Source organism: Rhinolophus sinicus, linkage group LG06 (genome assembly GCF_036562045.2).
Source record: "Rhinolophus sinicus isolate RSC01 linkage group LG06, ASM3656204v1, whole genome shotgun sequence".
NCBI classification, from domain to species: Eukaryota; Metazoa; Chordata; class Mammalia; order Chiroptera; family Rhinolophidae; genus Rhinolophus; species Rhinolophus sinicus.
The window spans coordinates 160,224,935-160,243,968 of record NC_133756.1 but is presented as its reverse complement, the minus strand read 5'-3'; the positions used below and the strand labels follow the sequence as shown (position 1 = coordinate 160,243,968).

The 19,034-nt window shown below is 49.0% G+C and overlaps 1 protein-coding gene across 1 annotated transcript; it reads right to left on the bottom strand.

Annotated features, from left to right (window-relative positions):
* Positions 1 to 218: 218 nt before the first annotated feature.
* On the bottom strand, positions 219 to 18,703 carry SLC22A20 (solute carrier family 22 member 20, pseudogene). Its single transcript, XM_019737657.2, has 10 exons — positions 17,411 to 18,703; positions 17,233 to 17,336; positions 15,613 to 15,767; positions 13,109 to 13,277; positions 12,432 to 12,555; positions 11,453 to 11,568; positions 10,116 to 10,330; positions 7,805 to 7,913; positions 7,435 to 7,638; positions 219 to 877 (listed from the first exon to the last, which is right to left on the bottom strand). The coding sequence occupies exons 1-10, from the start codon at positions 17,972 to 17,974 to the stop codon at positions 781 to 783; spliced, it is 1,857 nt and encodes a 618-aa protein (XP_019593216.2). The 5' UTR covers positions 17,975 to 18,703; the 3' UTR covers positions 219 to 780.
* Between the last annotated feature and the right edge of the window lie 331 nt (positions 18,704 to 19,034).

Sequence of the window (19,034 nt, the reverse complement as noted above, 5' to 3'; positions counted from 1 at the left end):
TCCCATGGGCCAGGATTTGCATCCCTCATGAATGTAATCTGAATTCTGGTGAAGGTCAAGATCAGGGGTGCAGGCACAGGCCCAGCATCTGGGCTGGAAACGTATCTGAGGTCAGAGGGACCATACCAGGGATTCTCCCCTCTGTATGACTTCTGCAAAGTGGTGTTACTGGGAATGCAACCACGGGTAGAGGTCTCCATCCATTGCCCGAGACTGGCTCATCATTTATTCATCAATATTTATTGAGCATGTACCACCTACAAGGCCCACTGTGATGGGCAAGAAAGCCATGCTATGGAGACATTTGCTCTCCAGGAGGTAAGTCACACATGGGGGAGAGAGCTTTAATTGTGTAAGGCAGGAAAGAGTAAATGCCTAAAGAGTAGAGCACAGTGAGTTCTGGAATTTCCTCAAGGGCAAGTGGGTGGGATGACCAGAAACAGAAAAAAATGTCACCGTAACCCTACAAAGACACAGTGTTCTCAGGTGAAACAAGAATGAAAAGAGAGATTTTAAGGGGCAGAGTCAGGGGTGAGAAAGGAAGTGAGTTCCTCCTTTGGCCCCTGGGAGCAGTTTCTCCTGACTGTCTAGATTCTTGATGCTGACAGCTGCTGATGGTCCGGTTTCTTCCAGGAGCCCCAGCCCTGGTGACTCTTTGTCATGGGCTGGCAGAGCCACCATAGTCCTCAGCCAACCTTGTCCCCAGTCAGCACCAGAAGAAGCCGTGGGGGCTATGACACAGGCTGAGGTGCTGCCAGCAAATGCCAGGCTCTTGGCAGCTTAGATGGTTTCTATGAGGGGAGAAGCTCCCAGTTGCTGAAGAGAAATGTCTTCTTTCTTCCCTTTTTCATCCTTCCTGGAAAGGCCTTCTTTAACTCTGTGGAAATGAAAAGGCAAATGGAAAATGACATGGAAAGTTAGGAGGGAGGTGGTGGGTGCATGATGTTCAAGGGTTTGTTTGCACAGCATGTGTCTCCACTCTCCCAAAGTCCCCTTTTTGCTCCATTCCTAAGGTCTCACAGGTGGCAGAGGCTGGCATGGCTGGTTAGAACCAGACTTGGAAAAGCTGCAGAATCTAAGAGTTTTCCAAGGAGGACCTGAAGCCAAACGCACCCAAGGTCACCCAGCCAGGCTTGACTCGCCATGGGCGAGGGGCACCAGCAAAGACCCTGGGAGTGGGCACCACCAGTGCCCTTCTCCCAGTGCCCTAGGTAGAGTCAGCCATCCCAGTAGGCAGGGGTGGAGGCGGAGGGTCAGAGTCAGGGGAGGGGCGGGCTGGGAAGTCCCCTGGTATGGTCTGAGGGCTGCCTGCCCCTAGAGCTTTCTGTCCTTGACCAGGTCCAATTTGGCCTTTTTCTCTTTTAACCCTCCGGTCTTTGAAATGATTTGTATTTCGGTCTCTTTTAGTTAACTGTATCGTGGTATTGTACAGACTAGGAATTGTTTGTTCCCCTACCAAATAATCAGTTTTCAGGATCTTCTTGTTTTAATCATTTCCCTATCTTGCTAATTTCTCTTGTCTACTTTTAGCTGGTTCCATTTTTAGAACTTTTTCAAAGTTCAAAACGTTTTATCAGTGTTTTTAGTCTTACCTTTTAACTCTCCTGTTTTTAGCCTTTTAGTTTAATTAAGCCATTTTCTCTCTGTGTTATTATTTCTTAACATAATCACAAAGAAACATTTCTCATTCTAATGTCCCACACTGTCTTCCTGACTGTCGTTTTGGTTCTTTCAGTTTGTGGGTTTTACCTGTTGTGTGCCTATGGGTGAGGGCTGAGAGGCAGAGCCTGTTTCACCCCAGTTCTCTTTAATATGTTTCCCACCCTTTTCAAAGATGGTTTCTGAAAACCCAGAGCCAGACATTCTCCGGATTCAACACTTTTTAAAAACTCATCAAATGATCAAAAAGATGAGAAAAGCTGACCCTTTGTGTGACCTGAAAGCCATAGTCTTCATTTTAAATGTCTGAAATATAATGAAATTAGCATTTAAAAAGTATTTGGGGGCATTCAGTTATCTCAGTGGGTTGGAGAGCGGTGCTCTTAACAACAAGTTTGCTGGTTCAATCCCCACATGGGCCACTGTCAGCTGCACCCTCCGCAATTAGACTGAAACAACTACTTGACTTGGAGCTGATGGGTCCTGGAAAAACACACTTAAATAAATAAAAAAGTTAAAAAAAAAAAAGTACTTGGTCAGCCATGTAACTGGTGCTCACCATGGGTAGAAGGAGGGTGGTAGGAGGTCTTAGCCAGCTAAGGGCCTGGGCTTTGGCCTTGGTGGAGAGCTTAAAGGCTGAAAAGCTATCCCCCCACCCCTCACCTCCCCAGGCACCCCCTAACAGTGGGAGGAGCACCATGGAAGGTCACTGATTGGAGCCTTGGCACTTTCTCCAGGCCAGGCACCTCTTTTCTGGGTCTTCTCACCATCTTGGCAGGCTTTAAGGAGCCATTGCCTCATCCAGATCCCTTCCCTAGCTTCTAGGCCTTAAAGGGGGAGCTGCCCTGTGCCTGGAAAAACACCTAATTGAAATCTCATGCATTTTTAACTTGTGTGCCTCTTCCCCCTGATGACTAAAGAAAACCTGCACAATATATATAATTTGGAGATAGTTTTTAAAATGTAAAGCAGCCAGGAAAAAACAAAAGGTCATCCATACTTTGAAGCAACCCCTGTTACCATTTTAGCATATTTCTCTATTTCTTGACACAATTAGGAAAATATACTAAGTAATTATAATATACTGTTAAACAGTATATTGTAAATATTCCCCAGGTCATTAAAAACTCTTCATCAACAAAATTTTTAGCTATTACACAATAAACTGTTGGATAGTTGGAGAAGTTCACATTTTTTCCTGGTACATTAAGCATTGTGATGAATATCCTTATAAATAAACTTTGTCCACATTTCAGATTATTTTCTTAAGGCAGTTTCCAGGAAATGTCATTGCTGCTTAGAAGAATATGAAAAATTTTATAGCTCATGATCAGTAATGCCAAAGAACCTTCCAGAAAGGATGCAGGGGCATTTCTTTCCCCTACCCATATATCTTCTGCATTTATTATTACTATGTTTTAAAACCTTTCCTTATTGAATATTTAAAAACAACATCTCCCTGTTTTAATTTGTATGTCTTTGATGATGACTGATGTAGACATTTTTCCTCACTTTGTTTCTTATTGGCGTTTCCTCCTTTGTGAATGTTCTGTCTTTACACAAAAGGACTTTTTGAATAGGGTGAGTCAGCTGTTCTTTTGCTATATGGCTCCAACAAACTGGGACATAAGCTCACTGGGGCTGACCCCAGGACCACACCAGGCATTCAGACCATTTTGAGGAAACAGTATCTGGTCTTGTGATTAATGAAGGATCCAGCAATTTACTTAGAAATAAATTATTTACAAATGGAGTTTTGTCAGCCTATGAAATAAATCTGGGGGAAGTCCACTTTTATCTTTACCTCAGGAACCAACGTTATCGGTATATTAGAGCTAATCCCTCTTGGCTTGCTGCCATCTTGGGGATTGGTAACTCGAACCTTAGAAAAGGGTCATTTTGTTCTCATCTTAATCCTTGACAACCCAGCCCTGTGACTGGCACTTGTAATTATTCGATGAGGTTAGAAATTGAGAAAAAGGAGATGGGCTGAGGAGTTCTTGAATTCTTATTGTCCAGAGACCTGAAACTCCATCTGACCAGTTCATGAGAGGCTCTCTCTCACCTCCCTTTCCTCAGCGTCACCATTTCCTACCAGACTAAAACAAGTCGAGGCTTTTCTGTCTCACGTTCGGTTGGACAGGAGCTGTGGAGAAGAACCCCAGACAGGTTCTAGAAGAGACCCGTGGACCAGAACCCCTGAGAATCATGTAGGGGCATACCAAATGTGTATCTGATTATAACACTGTCCGGGGAGCTAAAAGTCTTAACTGCAAGGAGTCCTTACGGCTGTTGGAACACATGAGCATAATCACAGAGCATGCATTTTTCATGGGGTGATAAAAACTGGTTCTTGGGGTGGGGGGCAAAAAAATCTGAGATATTACAATGGTTTGTGGCCTTCCAGAGAACCAAAGGACACGGACAGATATACAGTGCATCTGTGGTATTCAAATGTTATTGGGAGGGTGGGGTGTGACTAGGAAGAAATATATAAAAGGCCCCATAGTGGGAGGTGGGGGTGGATGAGAATGTAACTGTCTGGAGCAACTGCCCTAAACGCCCAGACCCAAGGCCCCATTTAGGCTGAGATTTAATAATGCCAAGGGGACAGATAGATCTTTGAAACATAGTCATCAGACCACATTAATCCCTTCCTTCAAGCCCTGCAGTGGTTTCTCTCCTCACTGAAAATGAAAGTCCAAGTTGTCTTTATGGTCTCCAGGGCTGCCCCTGCCCACCACGCCAGCCTCATTTTTCAAGTCCTCGCCCGGCTGTCACTCCGCTCCCCCCAACTCTCTGGGGCCTCAGGGGGCTTGCGTAGGCTGTTCCCTCTTCCAGGGACACACATCCCTTCTCAGCCGGGCTAACCCCCTCCTCCTTTAAGTCTAGAGGCATTCCCATCCCCTCAGTTATTCTCTCTTCATTACACATTTATTTGTGTGTATTTGTCCTCTATGTGTCTCTCACTCCTAAGTTCCAAGAGGGCAGAGAGCACATTTGTTTTGTTCACTCTACATCCCACACTTAGCACTGTGTCTAGTACATAGTAGGAATTCAGTAAGTAATAACTGAATACATGAATTAGATTTCAAAAAGCCTAAACACCGGGTAAAATCCTTGGCCTCCAGCTCTGCAAAAGCTTCCCAAGCAGCATCACAAATCTCACCAACTCGCTCGCAAACAGGGCTCCATCTGGAAGTGCTCTTGCTGGAAATAAAGTGGCCTTTATTTCCCCAGGCTGTCGGCCCATTCTACTTCTAAATAAGCACCACGGTCTGTATCTGCTTTACCTGGTGACATAGCTGGTTTGGGCTGTGACCAGCGGGATATAAAAGACCTCTCAGCAAACTTGTGCCTTGGCTTCTCTGATGACATAAGCTATCTCACATTCACCTTGATGGCTTGTGATGCAGAGATGAAATACATCCTGGGGACCAAGAGAGAACCCCGGGGGGTGCACCTGGGTGCCCCAAGCCTTCCTGACTTTTGCCTGTTTTTTTTTCCCCTCCTACTGTTTTATAACCTTTGTCTGACGAAAGCCTTAGATAAGTGTGTTCTGTGGAGTCTTGTCAGCCTTTCCACTTACAAAACCCTGTGTAATTGCTGGAGTGGTGAAAATCAAAGAACCAGCCTGAAAGAGACATGACAACTAAATGCCACTTGTGATTCTGAACCAGATCCTCCTGCTTTTATAGGGTGTTGTTGGGGGTGGGTGGGGCAGGGGTGGTTGGATGAGGTCTGAGGATTACATGGCAGTCATATGCCAACATGAATGTTCCGAGTGGGTGGCATATTGTGGTTATGTAGGAGAATATCTTTAGTTGGAGTAAATACACATGAAAGCATTTGGAAGAGATGTCAACAACTTTCTCACATATGGTTCAGAAATAAAGCTTTTTCTGGCACTAGAGCTTTTTCTGTACATTGGAGATTATTCCAAATCACACTCACATACGCATATACAATTTTAAAAAGAAGCAATAAAAAGCGATACAAAATATGGACTACTTGGCAATATTTGTTGAGCTTAAGAGCTTCCCGCACTGTGGATGTCAATTAGTTTTTCAGCTTGTGCAAACGCTTCCCCACCCGCTGGGAGGAATGGACGCCGAACAGGACCAACTCCAGCAGACTCGTGAGAATGAATTGGCCATTACCAACTATTATAAACGTTTTAATTATTCTTACTAAATAGTCTCAAAATTTTAATTGGTTCATATTCAGTAGCAGCATAAAGTAGTTTTACAATAAATTGATCCTGGCAGGATCAAAGGAAGCTATGTTACCTAAAACTAAAATTTAATTTGGCATTAACAGGATGCTTTTATAGCCAGGGTAAGCAAATCTGATTTTTAAAATGCACAGGCCAGACCATGACAGTGGTTCTGTCTGTAATATTGGGGGAGGGCAGTTCTCCAAACATTTTTTCATGTACTTGGGTTTCTCAGGCAATATCTCAGAGTACGTCCAAGCAGGCTGTGAATGGGGTTATTGACAAATATCTCCCCAGCACCTGGGCCTACATCTGTGGGATGAGTGGGAGTCAAGCCAGTAAAGAACAGAGGGAGGAGCATTCCAGACAGAACAATCTTATGGGCTGATGGGCGTGGGGGTTGGGGGGGGAGGAGAGGTGGGCAGGAGTCAGATCCCTTTTATCAGATTTCAGATTTGATTCTCAGTGCCCCAGGGAGGCAATGCAGGGCTCTGAGGAGGGGGTGACGTGCTTCTTTATACGATAAGCCTTTCATATGAAGTGCTGTATAGAGAATAAAGTGGGGAGGGACAAGGCGGATCTGGGGCTCTCGTAGCTGTCCAGACAAAAGATAATGGTGACCAGGAAGAGGGGGATGGCCACGGAGGTGAAGAGGGATGGGCAGATTCAAAATATATTTTGGAGCAGAACTGACAGGACTTGTCAAGGAATAGATCCTTGGTCTGTGTTGAGTCCAGCCTTTGTCCATGGCTCAGGTTAGACGTGCGATGTTCATGGAGGGTCATTTTTAAGAGTTTTAAACACAGTCCCCCCGTATAGGCCTCCTGGCATAGACAGGTTCAGCTGTGGGATCAAGCTGGACTCTCAGAGAAAGCTATAGATTTGGGCCCTGTTACCTTCCTCACCCCTGCTCCCCAAGACTAAGCATCTTCACTGAGCCCACTGCTGCTGAGAAATGCTTCAAGAAACCACATGAAGTCCCCTCTGGCACTTATTTAAGAAACACTGTCAAGGACTTTGCTGTCACCTTACCGAGTCATCTCTTTAAGCAGACCCACGAGAAATTTCTTCCAGTGCTAAGTAAAGCTTCCCTGTCCCCAAGGAACTGGTATTCTTTTTCCTCTCTGACAATAAGAAAAAAGTCATTAACAGGCTCCCCCTCACTGTTGCCAGGAAGCTCTGAACCAAGTTCAAAGCCACAGCAGCTACATGGGCCTGCCTTTGCTTCAAACTGCGGCCCCTCTCCTCCCTCAAACCGTCACCCCCACTCCTCTGCCAGGCTTCACATCAATGCACCTTCTTATTATTCCCAATGTACAATTGATTCCTGCTTCTACTGCACTATTTATCGATGGGTCTGTTCTTGTGCAAAGCTAAGCCTCTGCAGATGAAGGCGAAAGGCATGGCTGGTCGCCCTCGCACAGTTCTCACTGGCCCTGCCATGATGACACGACAATGTGTTAGCAGCAGCTGGAGGACACTCTGCCTCTCAGTTGTTTCACAGGAGCTGCAGCTTGTTTGGCCACCCCTCCCCCACACCGCGCCCAGAGGCCCCTCACCTCCTCTCCATTGCTATGATGGTCTCCACCAGGGGTGCGTCGCGGGTCTCAGCCAGGAAGCAAACAGCCAGACCAGCCAGGATCGGGGTGGCCCCAAAGCCTACAGGTGGCAGGACAGCGCTGAACTCCCCTACGGCGGTGATCAGGGGTGCCACCAGGCCCCCAAGGCGGGCGTTGACTGAAGCGAAGCCCATCCCCATCTGCCTGTTGGGAGTGTGGGCAGGTCAGTGGCCGTGGCCTGGACACCCCCAAAGGGCTGGCAATGCCAGGGGGCAGGGCAGAAAGGAGAGAGGGGTCCTGCTTGGGGAAGCCCAGCAGGTGTCCACCAGAAGTGCCAGGGGCTCTCCCCTGCCTCCCCCAGGGCACCCACCTGATCTCCGTGGGGTACAGCTCTCCTGTGAACAGGTACACGCAGATGAAGGAGCTGGCCAGGCAGCCTTTGCCCAGTGCTGCCTGGGCTGTCCGCAGGGTCTGCATACCTGGTGGCGGGGACAGAGCCCAAAAGGGGAACAGGGAGGCACAGGTGGGTAGTGGTGGGAGTAGGGGACTCAGGAGGGGAAAAGGTGGGAGGAGGAAGCAGGAGGAAGCTTAGAGGGGTGTGATGGGCAGAGCCATGGTGGGCAGAGAGCCCAGAACCAGGAGAGAGAGAATCAGGATTTCTACCATCTCAAATTCCCACCTGGGACCCGGAAGTGCCCACACTGTCCTTCTCTGACCTCTGCCTCCTTCCTGTCTGTGGGGACAGAGCCCCAGAGAGCAGTTTCCAGGCTCTCGGCCTCACGTGGAAAGGTACTGGCTCAGGTATGAGATAGCCATCAGCTGTAACCGGTTAGCCATTAGCTACTAATATAACTGCCGTGGCTATGTTGAGGGGTTGGTTGGCTGGCAGAGACACGAACTGCGGTTTGCGGCTAGCAAGTGCGGTTAGCAAGCGGATTACATTGCGGATCGTGTTGCTCTTACTTCCTGTGTCTCCAACCCAGCCGCCATTGAGAATACAGTGGTATGGCTCCCCTATCTATGGCTCCGTGGTTGTTCTTTTTTGGCCTCACCATATCCTGCGTTCTTATACGGGGAGCAGGAGCAGAGTCCCTGCACGACACAGTCTTATTTTCATCTGTCACTAAGTCCTGCTGGGGAGTCAAAACAAGCTTTGGGGTTAGGCTTGGGTTCAAATCCCAGCTCTGACCCAGCTGAGTGACCTCGGTCACTAGTAACCTCTCTGAGCCTCTCTGTGCTCATCTGTAAAAATGAGGAAAATACCAGCACTTGCTTCACGGGCTTGTCATAAGGGTGACACGATGTCATGAGTGCAAAGTGCTCAGCGCTCATGCAATGTTTGCTGTTACCACCATTATTAACACGCGTGTCAGGCTGCTGGTTATAAACAGCACAATCCCAGTGCCCATGTCCAACAGCGGGCAACAGTCAAGGAATCTATGGCGTGGCCTCTGGGCTTGATGGCAGCTCTGGCCGCACATTGGAAACAGAAGGGGAGATTTTATAAAGCACCCACACCTGGGCCCTACCCATCTCCATTATATCAAAGCCTCTTGGGGCTGGGCTCAAGTTTGGGTAATTTTAAAGTTCCCCAGGAGAGTCTAAAGTGAAGCCAGAATTGAAAAACACCAATCTAGATGAAATATCATATAATAATATAAAGTGAGGGTCATGAAACGTTTGTACTAACATGGAAAAGCATGTGTGTATATATATGTATATAACATATATAACATGTGAAAATGGAAACATACTACATATATACACATATATACACATAATCCCTTTTCTGTTAGTTATTGTATATTTACACATAGTAATATCTCAATTATGTCAAATACAAAACTATAAATAGGAAAAAGATTGGAGGAAAATATGTCAAAATACCAATAGTGATAGTCTATCCATTTTACAGGGAGGAACTGAAGCACAGAGAAACCAGACACCCTGCCCACGGCCATGGTGGCAGCTGGGGTCACAGCTGGGGCCCTCAGCTCAGCACGCATTCTAGGATATTGATATTTGACCTTGGCTTCTTGCTGAAATCACTGGACAGTTTTTTAAATACTGAGGATTAGGTCCCACTGCTGAGACTACCGTGTTTCCCTGAAAATAAGACCGGGTCTCATATTAATTTTTGCTCCAAAGGACGCATTAGGGCTTCTGTTCAGGGGATGTCATCCTGAAAAATCCTGCTAGGGCTTATTTTCTGGTGAGGTCTTATTTTCGGGGAAACACGGTCACTGCATTGGCCTGGAGTCCCTGGGCATTGAGAGTTGTCAGAGGTCTCCAGGTGCTAATAATTCCAGGCAGCTTCGCAAACCATTGTTCCAGGACCTGAGGCTGAGGTTCAAACTTGAATCTCTCAACCCTTGAGATGCTGCAGGGTCAGACTCCCAGTGGACACAAACCAGCCAGCCCTTCGGTTCTCCAGTTGTTTGTATGCATCAGTCTAATCTCCCTGACCAGATGGTAAGTGCTTTGAGAGCAGACTCATGTCCTTTGTAGGGTCGCCACCATGACGCTGATGCTGGGCGCTGAGTGCCTAATTAAAACTCTCCTAACTGACATTCTCTTTCCAGATCCGGAAAAATGTCTCTCAGCCTCATTCCCTTGTTACATTTGTTGTCCAGCAAACCCCAGAGGCTCCCCGATGGTAATGGCAGAAGCGGGTGGCTCACCTTCCGGCACAAACACATTGGCAATCACCATGAGCCCGGCCAGGATGAGGAAGGAGGCCACGGTGGCTCGGCGGCCCACATAAATCATGGTGGCGGTGGCCACCAGCATGGCTGGAATGTCTATGACCCCGAACAGGACCTGCACCACGTAGATGCTGAGCCCAAACTTCTGCAGGTCCATGGCCAGGCCGTAGTAAGCCATGGAGTTGGAGAACCTGGGAGAGGTGGCAGGATAGTCTGTGTCAGAGTGAGGGACAATCCCACATTTCCAGTGCACTGGGGACAGAGCCCCAAACGCAAATCAGAGAACAGACTCTTTACCTGAGCGTTTCCCTGGGCCAGGTGTGGAGTCACAAGTCTGAACTTTTAGTCCTCACAAGGACCTTAAGGGCAGGGGCTTCAGTAGGAAGCTAAGGCATGGGAGGCCAGCTGACTTGCTCCAGGTGACCCGGGAGTCTGGTCGACCCTAGCCCAGCTGGTTACCACTAAAGAGAGGACTGGGGTCTGCTCAAGAGAACAGATGGTTTATAGCCTGCATTCCCTGCTTCGTAAATACCAACCCCTGTTACCGTGTTTCCCCGAAAATAAGACCTAGCCGGACAAGAGCTGATTGTCTGGCTAGGTCTTATTTTCGGGGAAACATGGTATTTAAATATCTAGGACATCCTATCAAAATGAAATGGTTTTTGTTTTATTTTGGTTTTAATTAGCCCCTTCACTTGGGATCTGTGAGCTTCCAGTCTGTGCTAACAGGTAGGCGTTGCCTTAGTATTTTTGTCCATTTCACATCTTCATGCCTATCTATGTAGGAGTTCCTTCCTGCTCACCTGGCAAACTCTATTAACCATCTTTTGAAACTCACCTAAAGGGCATCTCCTGTGTGAAGCCCTCAGTAGTCCCACTCAGGAGGACTGTTATTAGGACACTTGTCATACATCATGGAAATTATTGTTTCCTTGTTGTCCCCTTCTGGACCCATAAGAGTTTTTCCAGAGTGGGACAGACACTTCCCAGAATCCCCTGGACATCCCCAAGGGCATATCAGGATGAGACATACATTTTAGAAAAGCTGTGCAGGTGATTCCAATAGGTGCCCCTATCCAGGTGAGACCTACTGCCCAGATGTGGGGTCCCTAGGTCAGCATGGATGTTTCCTCTGTGACCATATCTCAGCACCCAGTAAAGGGCCAGAGGACCCTGGAGAACAGGTTTGGAGCAGGATTGAATTCACAAGGCTCACCTCCTCATTGCATTAAGCATATTTAAGAGTTACTCAGTGGGGACAAAAGATGTGTCCTTTTCTCAGGGCAAAGATTGGGCATGAGCCCATCACCTACCAGACCACCATGAGACAGCACGTGACCTTGCGGATGGCTGGGGTTCGGAAGAGGTCCAAGACTGAGTTGGAGGTGCGGACACTTGTAAACTCACTCTGAATGTAGGAGTTCACCACCTGGGCAAGGAAAGTTTGATCAGGGGAAGAGAGGGATCTGGGACCCTATTTCCCTGCTGGGTATCCCTTCATCCGTGGAGAGGAGGGCCACGGTCAAGGTCTCTGGCAAGATGGCTGGCCCTAATCTCCTGTCCATCCTGGGACTGATGGCCCTCAACGGGCTATTTCCAGGGCCTTGGGATGAAGCAGAGGCTCCAACATGAGTCCCAAGGCTCCTGAGCTTCCTCTTGATTAGGCTGAAATAATTACCTGTGGTTCCAGCGGGACCCTCACACACTAGTCCTGGTAGAGACTCTGAGACAGTCTTGGCCAAACGTTACGAGCAGGGGTTCTGCCACTTCCCACTGTGGGTTCTTAGGCAAATTACCTGACCCATCCAAACTTAAGTTTCCTCATCAGCAAAAATAAGACCTTAAATAAGGTTGTGTACGTAAAGCCCTTAGCATATGCCTACCATGGGGCTCGATAAACGGTACTTATTTATAATAAATGGTAACTGTCTTATCACAAATAGTATTTATAATAAGTGGCATTTTTATTTTTGGTTCTTGAATAATTTCATTCTATGATCTCTATTTTAATATTTTCATTGCTTTTATTATTTTATTTAAATTTCAGCTGCATGTCAATGTGAGTTTTTTCCCATTGCACAGAATAGTCTGATGAACAAAGCACTGAAATTTTTTATCCCAGATCACACACCCATCCAATGATTAAACATCCTTGCCACACAGGAACTCTTCCCACTCTATTTATTCCCAGCCTCTTCACCTGGATGGCGGGTGAGTCCTGAGAAGTCACCAGCACATCTTGAGGCCACCAGCAAAACTAAAAACTACTCTTCCTTCCAGCCATCGGCCTACCTTCTGGGTCAGCCTTTCCCCTTCCTCCTTCCTCCCGTTCATGGTTGCCACCTTCCGCAGGTTCTGCACAGCTAGCTGGGCCTTGCCATGAAGGAGGAGCCATCGGGATGACTCTGGCAGCCACCTGGAATGAAGGGGACGATAAAGAATGACCCAGGGCTGGGTGGAGCTCACTCCATTCCCCAAACTCAAGTAGCCTTCATTTACCTTCTTTCAGACCATCACAAATGTGAATGTCCTGTGTCTGCAGAATCAGGGAGACTGGAGTACGTACCGGCTTCCCTTTTGCGTATAACTAAGGGAACTCAGAGACTACATGGGATCTGGGACTTCCACAAATCTGGTTTTGAATCTAGTTCTGACCCCGGTGTATGGCCTTAAATAAAGCATGGACCCTCCCTGGGCTGAGCCTTAGTTCCCCTCCTATAAAATGCTGTGGGGTTGTTGTGAGGCGCAAAGGAGTTGATGAAGGTAAAAGCACTCGTATGTTCTGGAGCCCATGCTAACGTCAAGGATTTTACCAGAGCTCCCCCATAGCCATGTGTGTACTCGGCAGCCCGTGGCCCCACCACATGCAGCAGGCCCCGGTCAGTGCACAGACCAAGCCTTGCAGAGGGAGAGGTGAGGGCTCAGTCACACGGAGGCACCCTCGCCCACCCACTCTGCTCAGGACATACCAGGAATAGAGGAAGAAGATGAGGAAAGGAATAGAGACAGCAAACTGCAGCCAGCGCCAGGGGCGGATCAGGTATGCCACTCCGGCCAGGATAAGCTGACCCAGGGTGAAGGAAAACCCCAGCAGGACCCCCGCCACGGTCCGGCCCCGGGTGGGCATCCATTCCACGACTGCGAAGAAACCACAACAGGCTTAGTGCACGCATTGCTCAGGCGGTTGTTTAATTCACCTGTCCCCTCTATAATGACGGTGGCCACTTGAAATTAATTACCTTAGAGACTCACTGAGACATAGGCAAAGTTGTCCTGAGCTCACTCCTTACACCCAGGTAAATTCCAGGTGGACCAAAGACCCAAATGTAAACAATGAAACCACAAAAATATTAGGAGAAATCATTGTAGATTTTTTTTTTCAATTTTAGAGTCAGGAAAGCCTTTTCTAAGAATTTCACAAAACCCAAAGCAATAAAAGGAAAGATCAAGAAACTTGATTTTACAAAAATAAGAAATGTCTGTATAAAACAAACAAACGAACAAACCACCATAAGCAAAGTCATAATGCCAGCAAAAAAGAAAGAAAGAAAGAAAACTGCAACTCAAATACCGTGTTTCCGAAAAAATAAGACCTAGCCAGACAATCAGCTCTAATGCATCTTTTGGAGCAAAAATTAATATAAAACCCAGTCTTTATTTTACTATAAGAGTGGGCCTTATATAATATAATATAATATAATATAATATAATATAATATAATATAATATAATATAATATAACATAATATAATATAATATAATATTAGACAAAATTTTCCTAATATTGGAAGAGTTCTTACAAATCAATTGGAAAACAACCAATAAGCCAAAAAAAAAAAAAAAACAACGAAAGAAACAAAGAAACAAAGAAAGAAAGAAAGGGCAAAGGATGTTAACAGTTGGTAGAAATGGAAATATAATAAATATAATGGCTCTTAATTGCATGTTTTGTTTGTTTGTTTGTTTTTTGGTAAATAGTGAAACTTGGAAACAACCTAAATGTCCACCCATGGGGCGCTGGTAGATAAATCATGGAGCACTCTTACAAGGCAACCATCATAAACTGATGAGGATGCTTCTTTCCAGTGAGCGGCCAGCTCACGCATCCAGTCTGTCAGCAAGTCCTGTTGCTTCTACCTACAGAATGGAGCCAGGATCTGAGCCCTTCCTGTCTCCTCCACTGCTACACCCTGGCCCAAGTCAGCCTCGCCTCTCACTGGGTGACCACAGGAACCTGGGAACTGGTCTACCTGCTTCTGTTGTTGGGCTGCATGGCAGCCAGAGGGATCCTGACAAATGCTATGTCAGATCAGAACATGCCTCACCTCAGCTTAGGGCCCTCCAGAGTCTCACTCAGAGGCAAAGCCAAAGTTCTGAAATGGCCACAAGGATCTACCCTCTGCCCCCAATCTCCCTGACCTGATCTGTCACCCTCCCCTCAGCTCTGCTCCAGCCATACGGACCTCCTTGCTCTTGAGCCCACTGGGCACACTCTCCCCTTAGGGCCTTTCCTGGAATGTTCCTTCCCAGAGCCATGCACTCCCTTACCCCCTTCAGGCTTTGCTCAAAGTGACCCCCTCTCAGTGTTGCCTTTTCCTGACCACTCCAATGTAAACTGCACTTTCCCCTTCATCGCAGACATTCTTGTTCCTTTTCCAGGCTTTAGTTTCCTCTCTAGCATGTATGACCTTTTTTTTTTTTTTAAATTAAAGTCTATTAAGGTGACAATTGTTAGTAAAGTTACATAGGTTTCAGGAGTACAATTCTGTAATACATCATCTATATCTCACATTGTGTGTTCACCATCCAGGGTCAGTTCTCCTTCCATCACCATATATTTGAAACTTATCACCTTCTAACATAATATATAACTTTGTTTTTGTGTTGTTTGTCATTTGTCTTCCCACATAAGAACATGGACTCTGCTTTGTTCACTGCTGCCTCTCAGCACTTAGGACCGCGCCTGGCACGTGATGGTGGTGGTGGTGATAGTGGTGTGTGTACGTGTGTATAGGGTGTGTGTGTTGTGTGCATAGGGCTGTGTGTATGTAGGGTGTGTGGGGGTGGGCAGGTCTCTGCCATGGAATTGAGGAGTCACTACCTTTGCAGCCCGGGTGAACCCTGCCCTCTTGGGAGCCACATAATCTCAGAGCTTCCTGCAGCCCTGGGGACCGCTGTGTCTCACCTCACTTCTGTGTCCCCACACTGAGCCTAGCACACAGTAGGTGCTTAGTAAGTGGTTATTGTTGACTAACTCACACAGGAAATAAACCCAACCCTCTCAGCTTACAAATGGCGAACCACAACCCAGGGTCCATGGCTCACTGCTGAGGGCCCAGCTCTCCCAAGACCCCGGTGGGAGGTTCTGAGTTAAGGTCAGTGGATGAGAATCCCACGCAATGAAACAGGTAAGAAGTCTGATGGTGGGGCTGCCAAGTCCCTTCCCCTGCGCCCCCGTCCTTGGCTGGACTCACCCAGAGACAGGGAGTTGAGGATGATGCCGGAGAAGGTCATGCCCATCAGGAACCGGAAGATGCAGTAGGCAACAAAGGAGCTGAAGTATGCCGTAGCCGACCCGGAAACCGCCAGCTGCAGGTACGACCAGACCAGGGGGGCCTTGCGGCCCAGCCTGAACCAGGCCACGGGCACAGTGTCAGGGTTCCCCTCGGGGGTAGTTGAGGGACGGTGAAAGGAAGCTCCCCGGCTACTGCCCCCCGAAAGCCACTCTTCCATAACAGAAACGCTCATCTGCCGGGACTCAGGCACTGGAGGTGGAGGATGGTCCGAGAGGGAGAAGTGTGGAGTGGAACAAAATTGAAAATGAAGAGGTGTATTCCTTCACTCAAGGACTGTTTCTGCCCCTCTACCAAGCTCCCAATTTTCCAGGGTTGGGGACAGGCAGAGATTCTGCAAAGGTGCAGAAGCAGATGTAGAGGGTAGTGAGAGGGTCCCCTGAGTGACTTCCTGGTTAGAGGGAGGCCTCCAACCAGAACTCACAGGCGGCAAGCTCTTGGTGGGGCCTAGGCTGGAGGGAGTAGGACCCCAGGATCAAGTTTTCATTTGAACTGGTCATGCTGGGAGGCTGGAACAGGGCTTGTCACACTACAGAGAGGTCCAAGCTCAAGGTAGCAGGTTTATTACACTCTGGCCTTGGCACTGCCACATTTGTAAGTGAGGGTCCAGGAGGGCAGCATTTCTTCTCCACACACCCATGATACACTTATTCATTCATTCACTCATTCATTCATTCATTTACACAAAAGTTCATGGATCACCTCTAAGAGACAGGCCTGAACTGAGGACTGGTGACATACAAGACACTATGGATGAGATACAAGCTCATACCCAGAAAGACCAGGATGTGACATGTCACAGTGTCATACGGACTATGACAGAATTGCCCACTAGGGGCCTGAAGCCTGCAGCACACTCTAGGGTATGGGGTCTGGAGTCCCAGAGGGCCCCCCAGCACCTGAACTGACAATGGTGAGAGGAGAGGAGGGGAGGAAGAGATGGGAAGGAAGGAGAAATACAAGGGCAGAGAAGGAGGTGTGGGAGCTGACTCGGCAGAGCCCTGCATCATTTGCGTTTCCTGAATGTCTCTCTAGAGGGGCCGCGGTCTGTCATTAGGGGCCACTACGGTTAGTTCTAGCTCATCCCTACAGTGGGGCACAGCACAGACAGTAGGGAAGATGGGAAAGCACTTTCTGAAGGAAAATGCAGAGGCCTCAGGGTGAGGAAAAAGCCAGGTACAGAACCACGCATGGCGTGTGCCAGCATTTGTAAAGAAAAGTGGGCCTGGAGCATATATACACGTTTGTTTAGGTTGCATAAGATCGTAAATATCTCTGGCCAGGTACATAGACAAGGTTGCCTTCCAGAAGTTACTGGAGAGCGGGTAGAAGTGGCAGAGGGACGCTTCCCTACATACTCTTTCGTACCTTCTGGAATTTTGAACCATGTGAATGTATTATTCGTATATGTATTATCTATTTTAAAACATACGAATAAACATTAATAAAGAAAAATGAATGGAGGCTGGGGGCTTTCTGGCCCCCGCTGGGTGGTTGGGACCCTCATCCCCAAAAGCTCACCTGTCCGCCAGGCTGCCAAACACGGCGGCGCCCACCAGTACCCCCGCCATGTAGATGGACTGAGCCAGGTCGCGGAGGGTGCGAGCCTCACATACCAGATCCCACTGCAGGGGAGAGAGGGACGCTCCAGCCACAGCCTCGGGCAGCAGCCCCCCGCGCCACCCCGGCCCCCTCAGACCTCCATCACGATGGTGGATGGGAAAACGCTACGGTCGTAGATCCAGCCATCCTTGCAGCCCTCTGTGGCCGCCCCACGGATGGAGGTGTTGGGGTTTAGGAGGGCCCACTGAGGCTCTGTGAAGCGTTGGCATGGCTCAGGGGCCCCAAGCTGGTCCAAGGGTATGGTGGCCCTCAGCCAGGCGCCCGAGTTGTTGGTGGCAGCTGCAGTGTGGTTGGTGGGGCCTTGGCAGTGGTGGCGGGGCACAGCGGCTGTGAAGTTCTGCAGGAAGTTGTGGCAGGCCAGCAGGCTGCAGGGCAGCAGCAGCAGGGCCGTGTAGATGAGCTGGAAGCGGCCCACGCCACCCAGGGCATCCAGCAGGTCTGCGAAGGCCATGGCCTCAGGCCTGACCCAAGGCCCAGCCTGCAGGGGCCTTAAGTAAAGGGGCTGGGTCAGAGCTCTGGGAGGTGGAGGAACAGTCCCAAGGTTGGGACCACAGATGCCCAGAGGGGTCCGGTTACACCTCACAGGAGGCCTCAGGTGTCCCCTGCAGGGCTCCCCTCCCTGCAGGCCCATTCTCCTCATTTCTCTCAATCACTCACCTCTGGAGTTTGAACTGAGTGGTCCTAGAGGACCATCTAACAGCCCACTGCCCAGATCTGCCAGCCCAGTAGCCATGCCCATTACCCTCACTGGAGGACCCCAGCAGTAAATGCAGCCCCTTTCCTTTGAATAGGAGTTTGTGAGGGGGTAGGGCCCCAAGAGCATCCAGACCCACGGCGTTCCAACTCTCTCACCAAACAAAACCCAACAGAGAACTAAGACAGCGAGGCTGGTGCACCTGCCCCTACTCCTCCACCTGGCCCTCACGTCCAGCCCAGGCTCCCAGGAAGTGATGCCCACTCCCCTTGCTGATGAGGACACGGAGACCCCACAGCACGTGGCCAGGGACTCCCAAAGGCACACTGCAGGCTCAGGACATCCTGCCCCAGGCCCTGTGCCAGCCTGTGGCGGGCAGATTCCTGGCCGTCTGCCATTCAGGGATCCATTGGGGGTTCCCAGCAGCCGAAGGCAGCACCCATCCCCCACACCTGGGTTTCGCTAGCCTTTGCCCTGCAGCTGCTGTCCTCATTTGTGGCTGTCCCTCAGCCCCACCATCCCATCTCCTCCTCTGTCCTCACCTCAACCCACTCTTATCTCTGGTAAGAAAATCCAGGATCCCAGAGGGGGCAGGAGCAGCTTACATAAGCTGCAGGTGTCTGGGTCACAGGGCACACCTCCCCCACCCACACATACAAAAGGACTTAGAGGAGGTTCTGTGCTCTGGGGAGCTTCCTGGGGAGGGGAGGGGTCAAGACTGTGCTAAGTAGGGGTTTGGGTTTCAGCCAGAGCCTCACAGGCAGGAGCATGTGAGGAAGGCAGGAGTCAGACCTTGGGGGCTGCTAGGAGGGCATGGAGGACCAATGGCAGGGCCACCTGGGACCCCAGCAGTGTGGCCCTGTCCCTGCAGCCAGGATCCCATCCTCCCCAACCTTCCAGAAGCCCAGGACTCCAACAAGGTTGCGAGCTCTGGGGCAGTGGCGAAGGGGGGGCTGAGCGGGGTGGGTGTGAGGCCCTGAGCTTTTCCTGAAGGCCTAGGCTTGTT

Bases quoted from the DNA above. Each gene is read 5' to 3' on its own strand.
- SLC22A20 (XM_019737657.2), bottom strand. From the start codon at position 17,974: ATGAGGAGAATGGGCCTGCAGGGAGGGGAGCCCTGCAGGGGACACCTG. The intron at 12,556-13,108 runs GTATGTCCTGAG...CCTTCATTCCAG, and splicing joins ATCTTCTTCCTCTATTCCTG to GTGGCTGCCAGAGTCATCCC. The intron at 10,331-11,452 runs GTAGGTGATGGG...CACCTCTCCCAG, and splicing joins TGCTGTCTCATGGTGGTCTG to GTTCTCCAACTCCATGGCTT.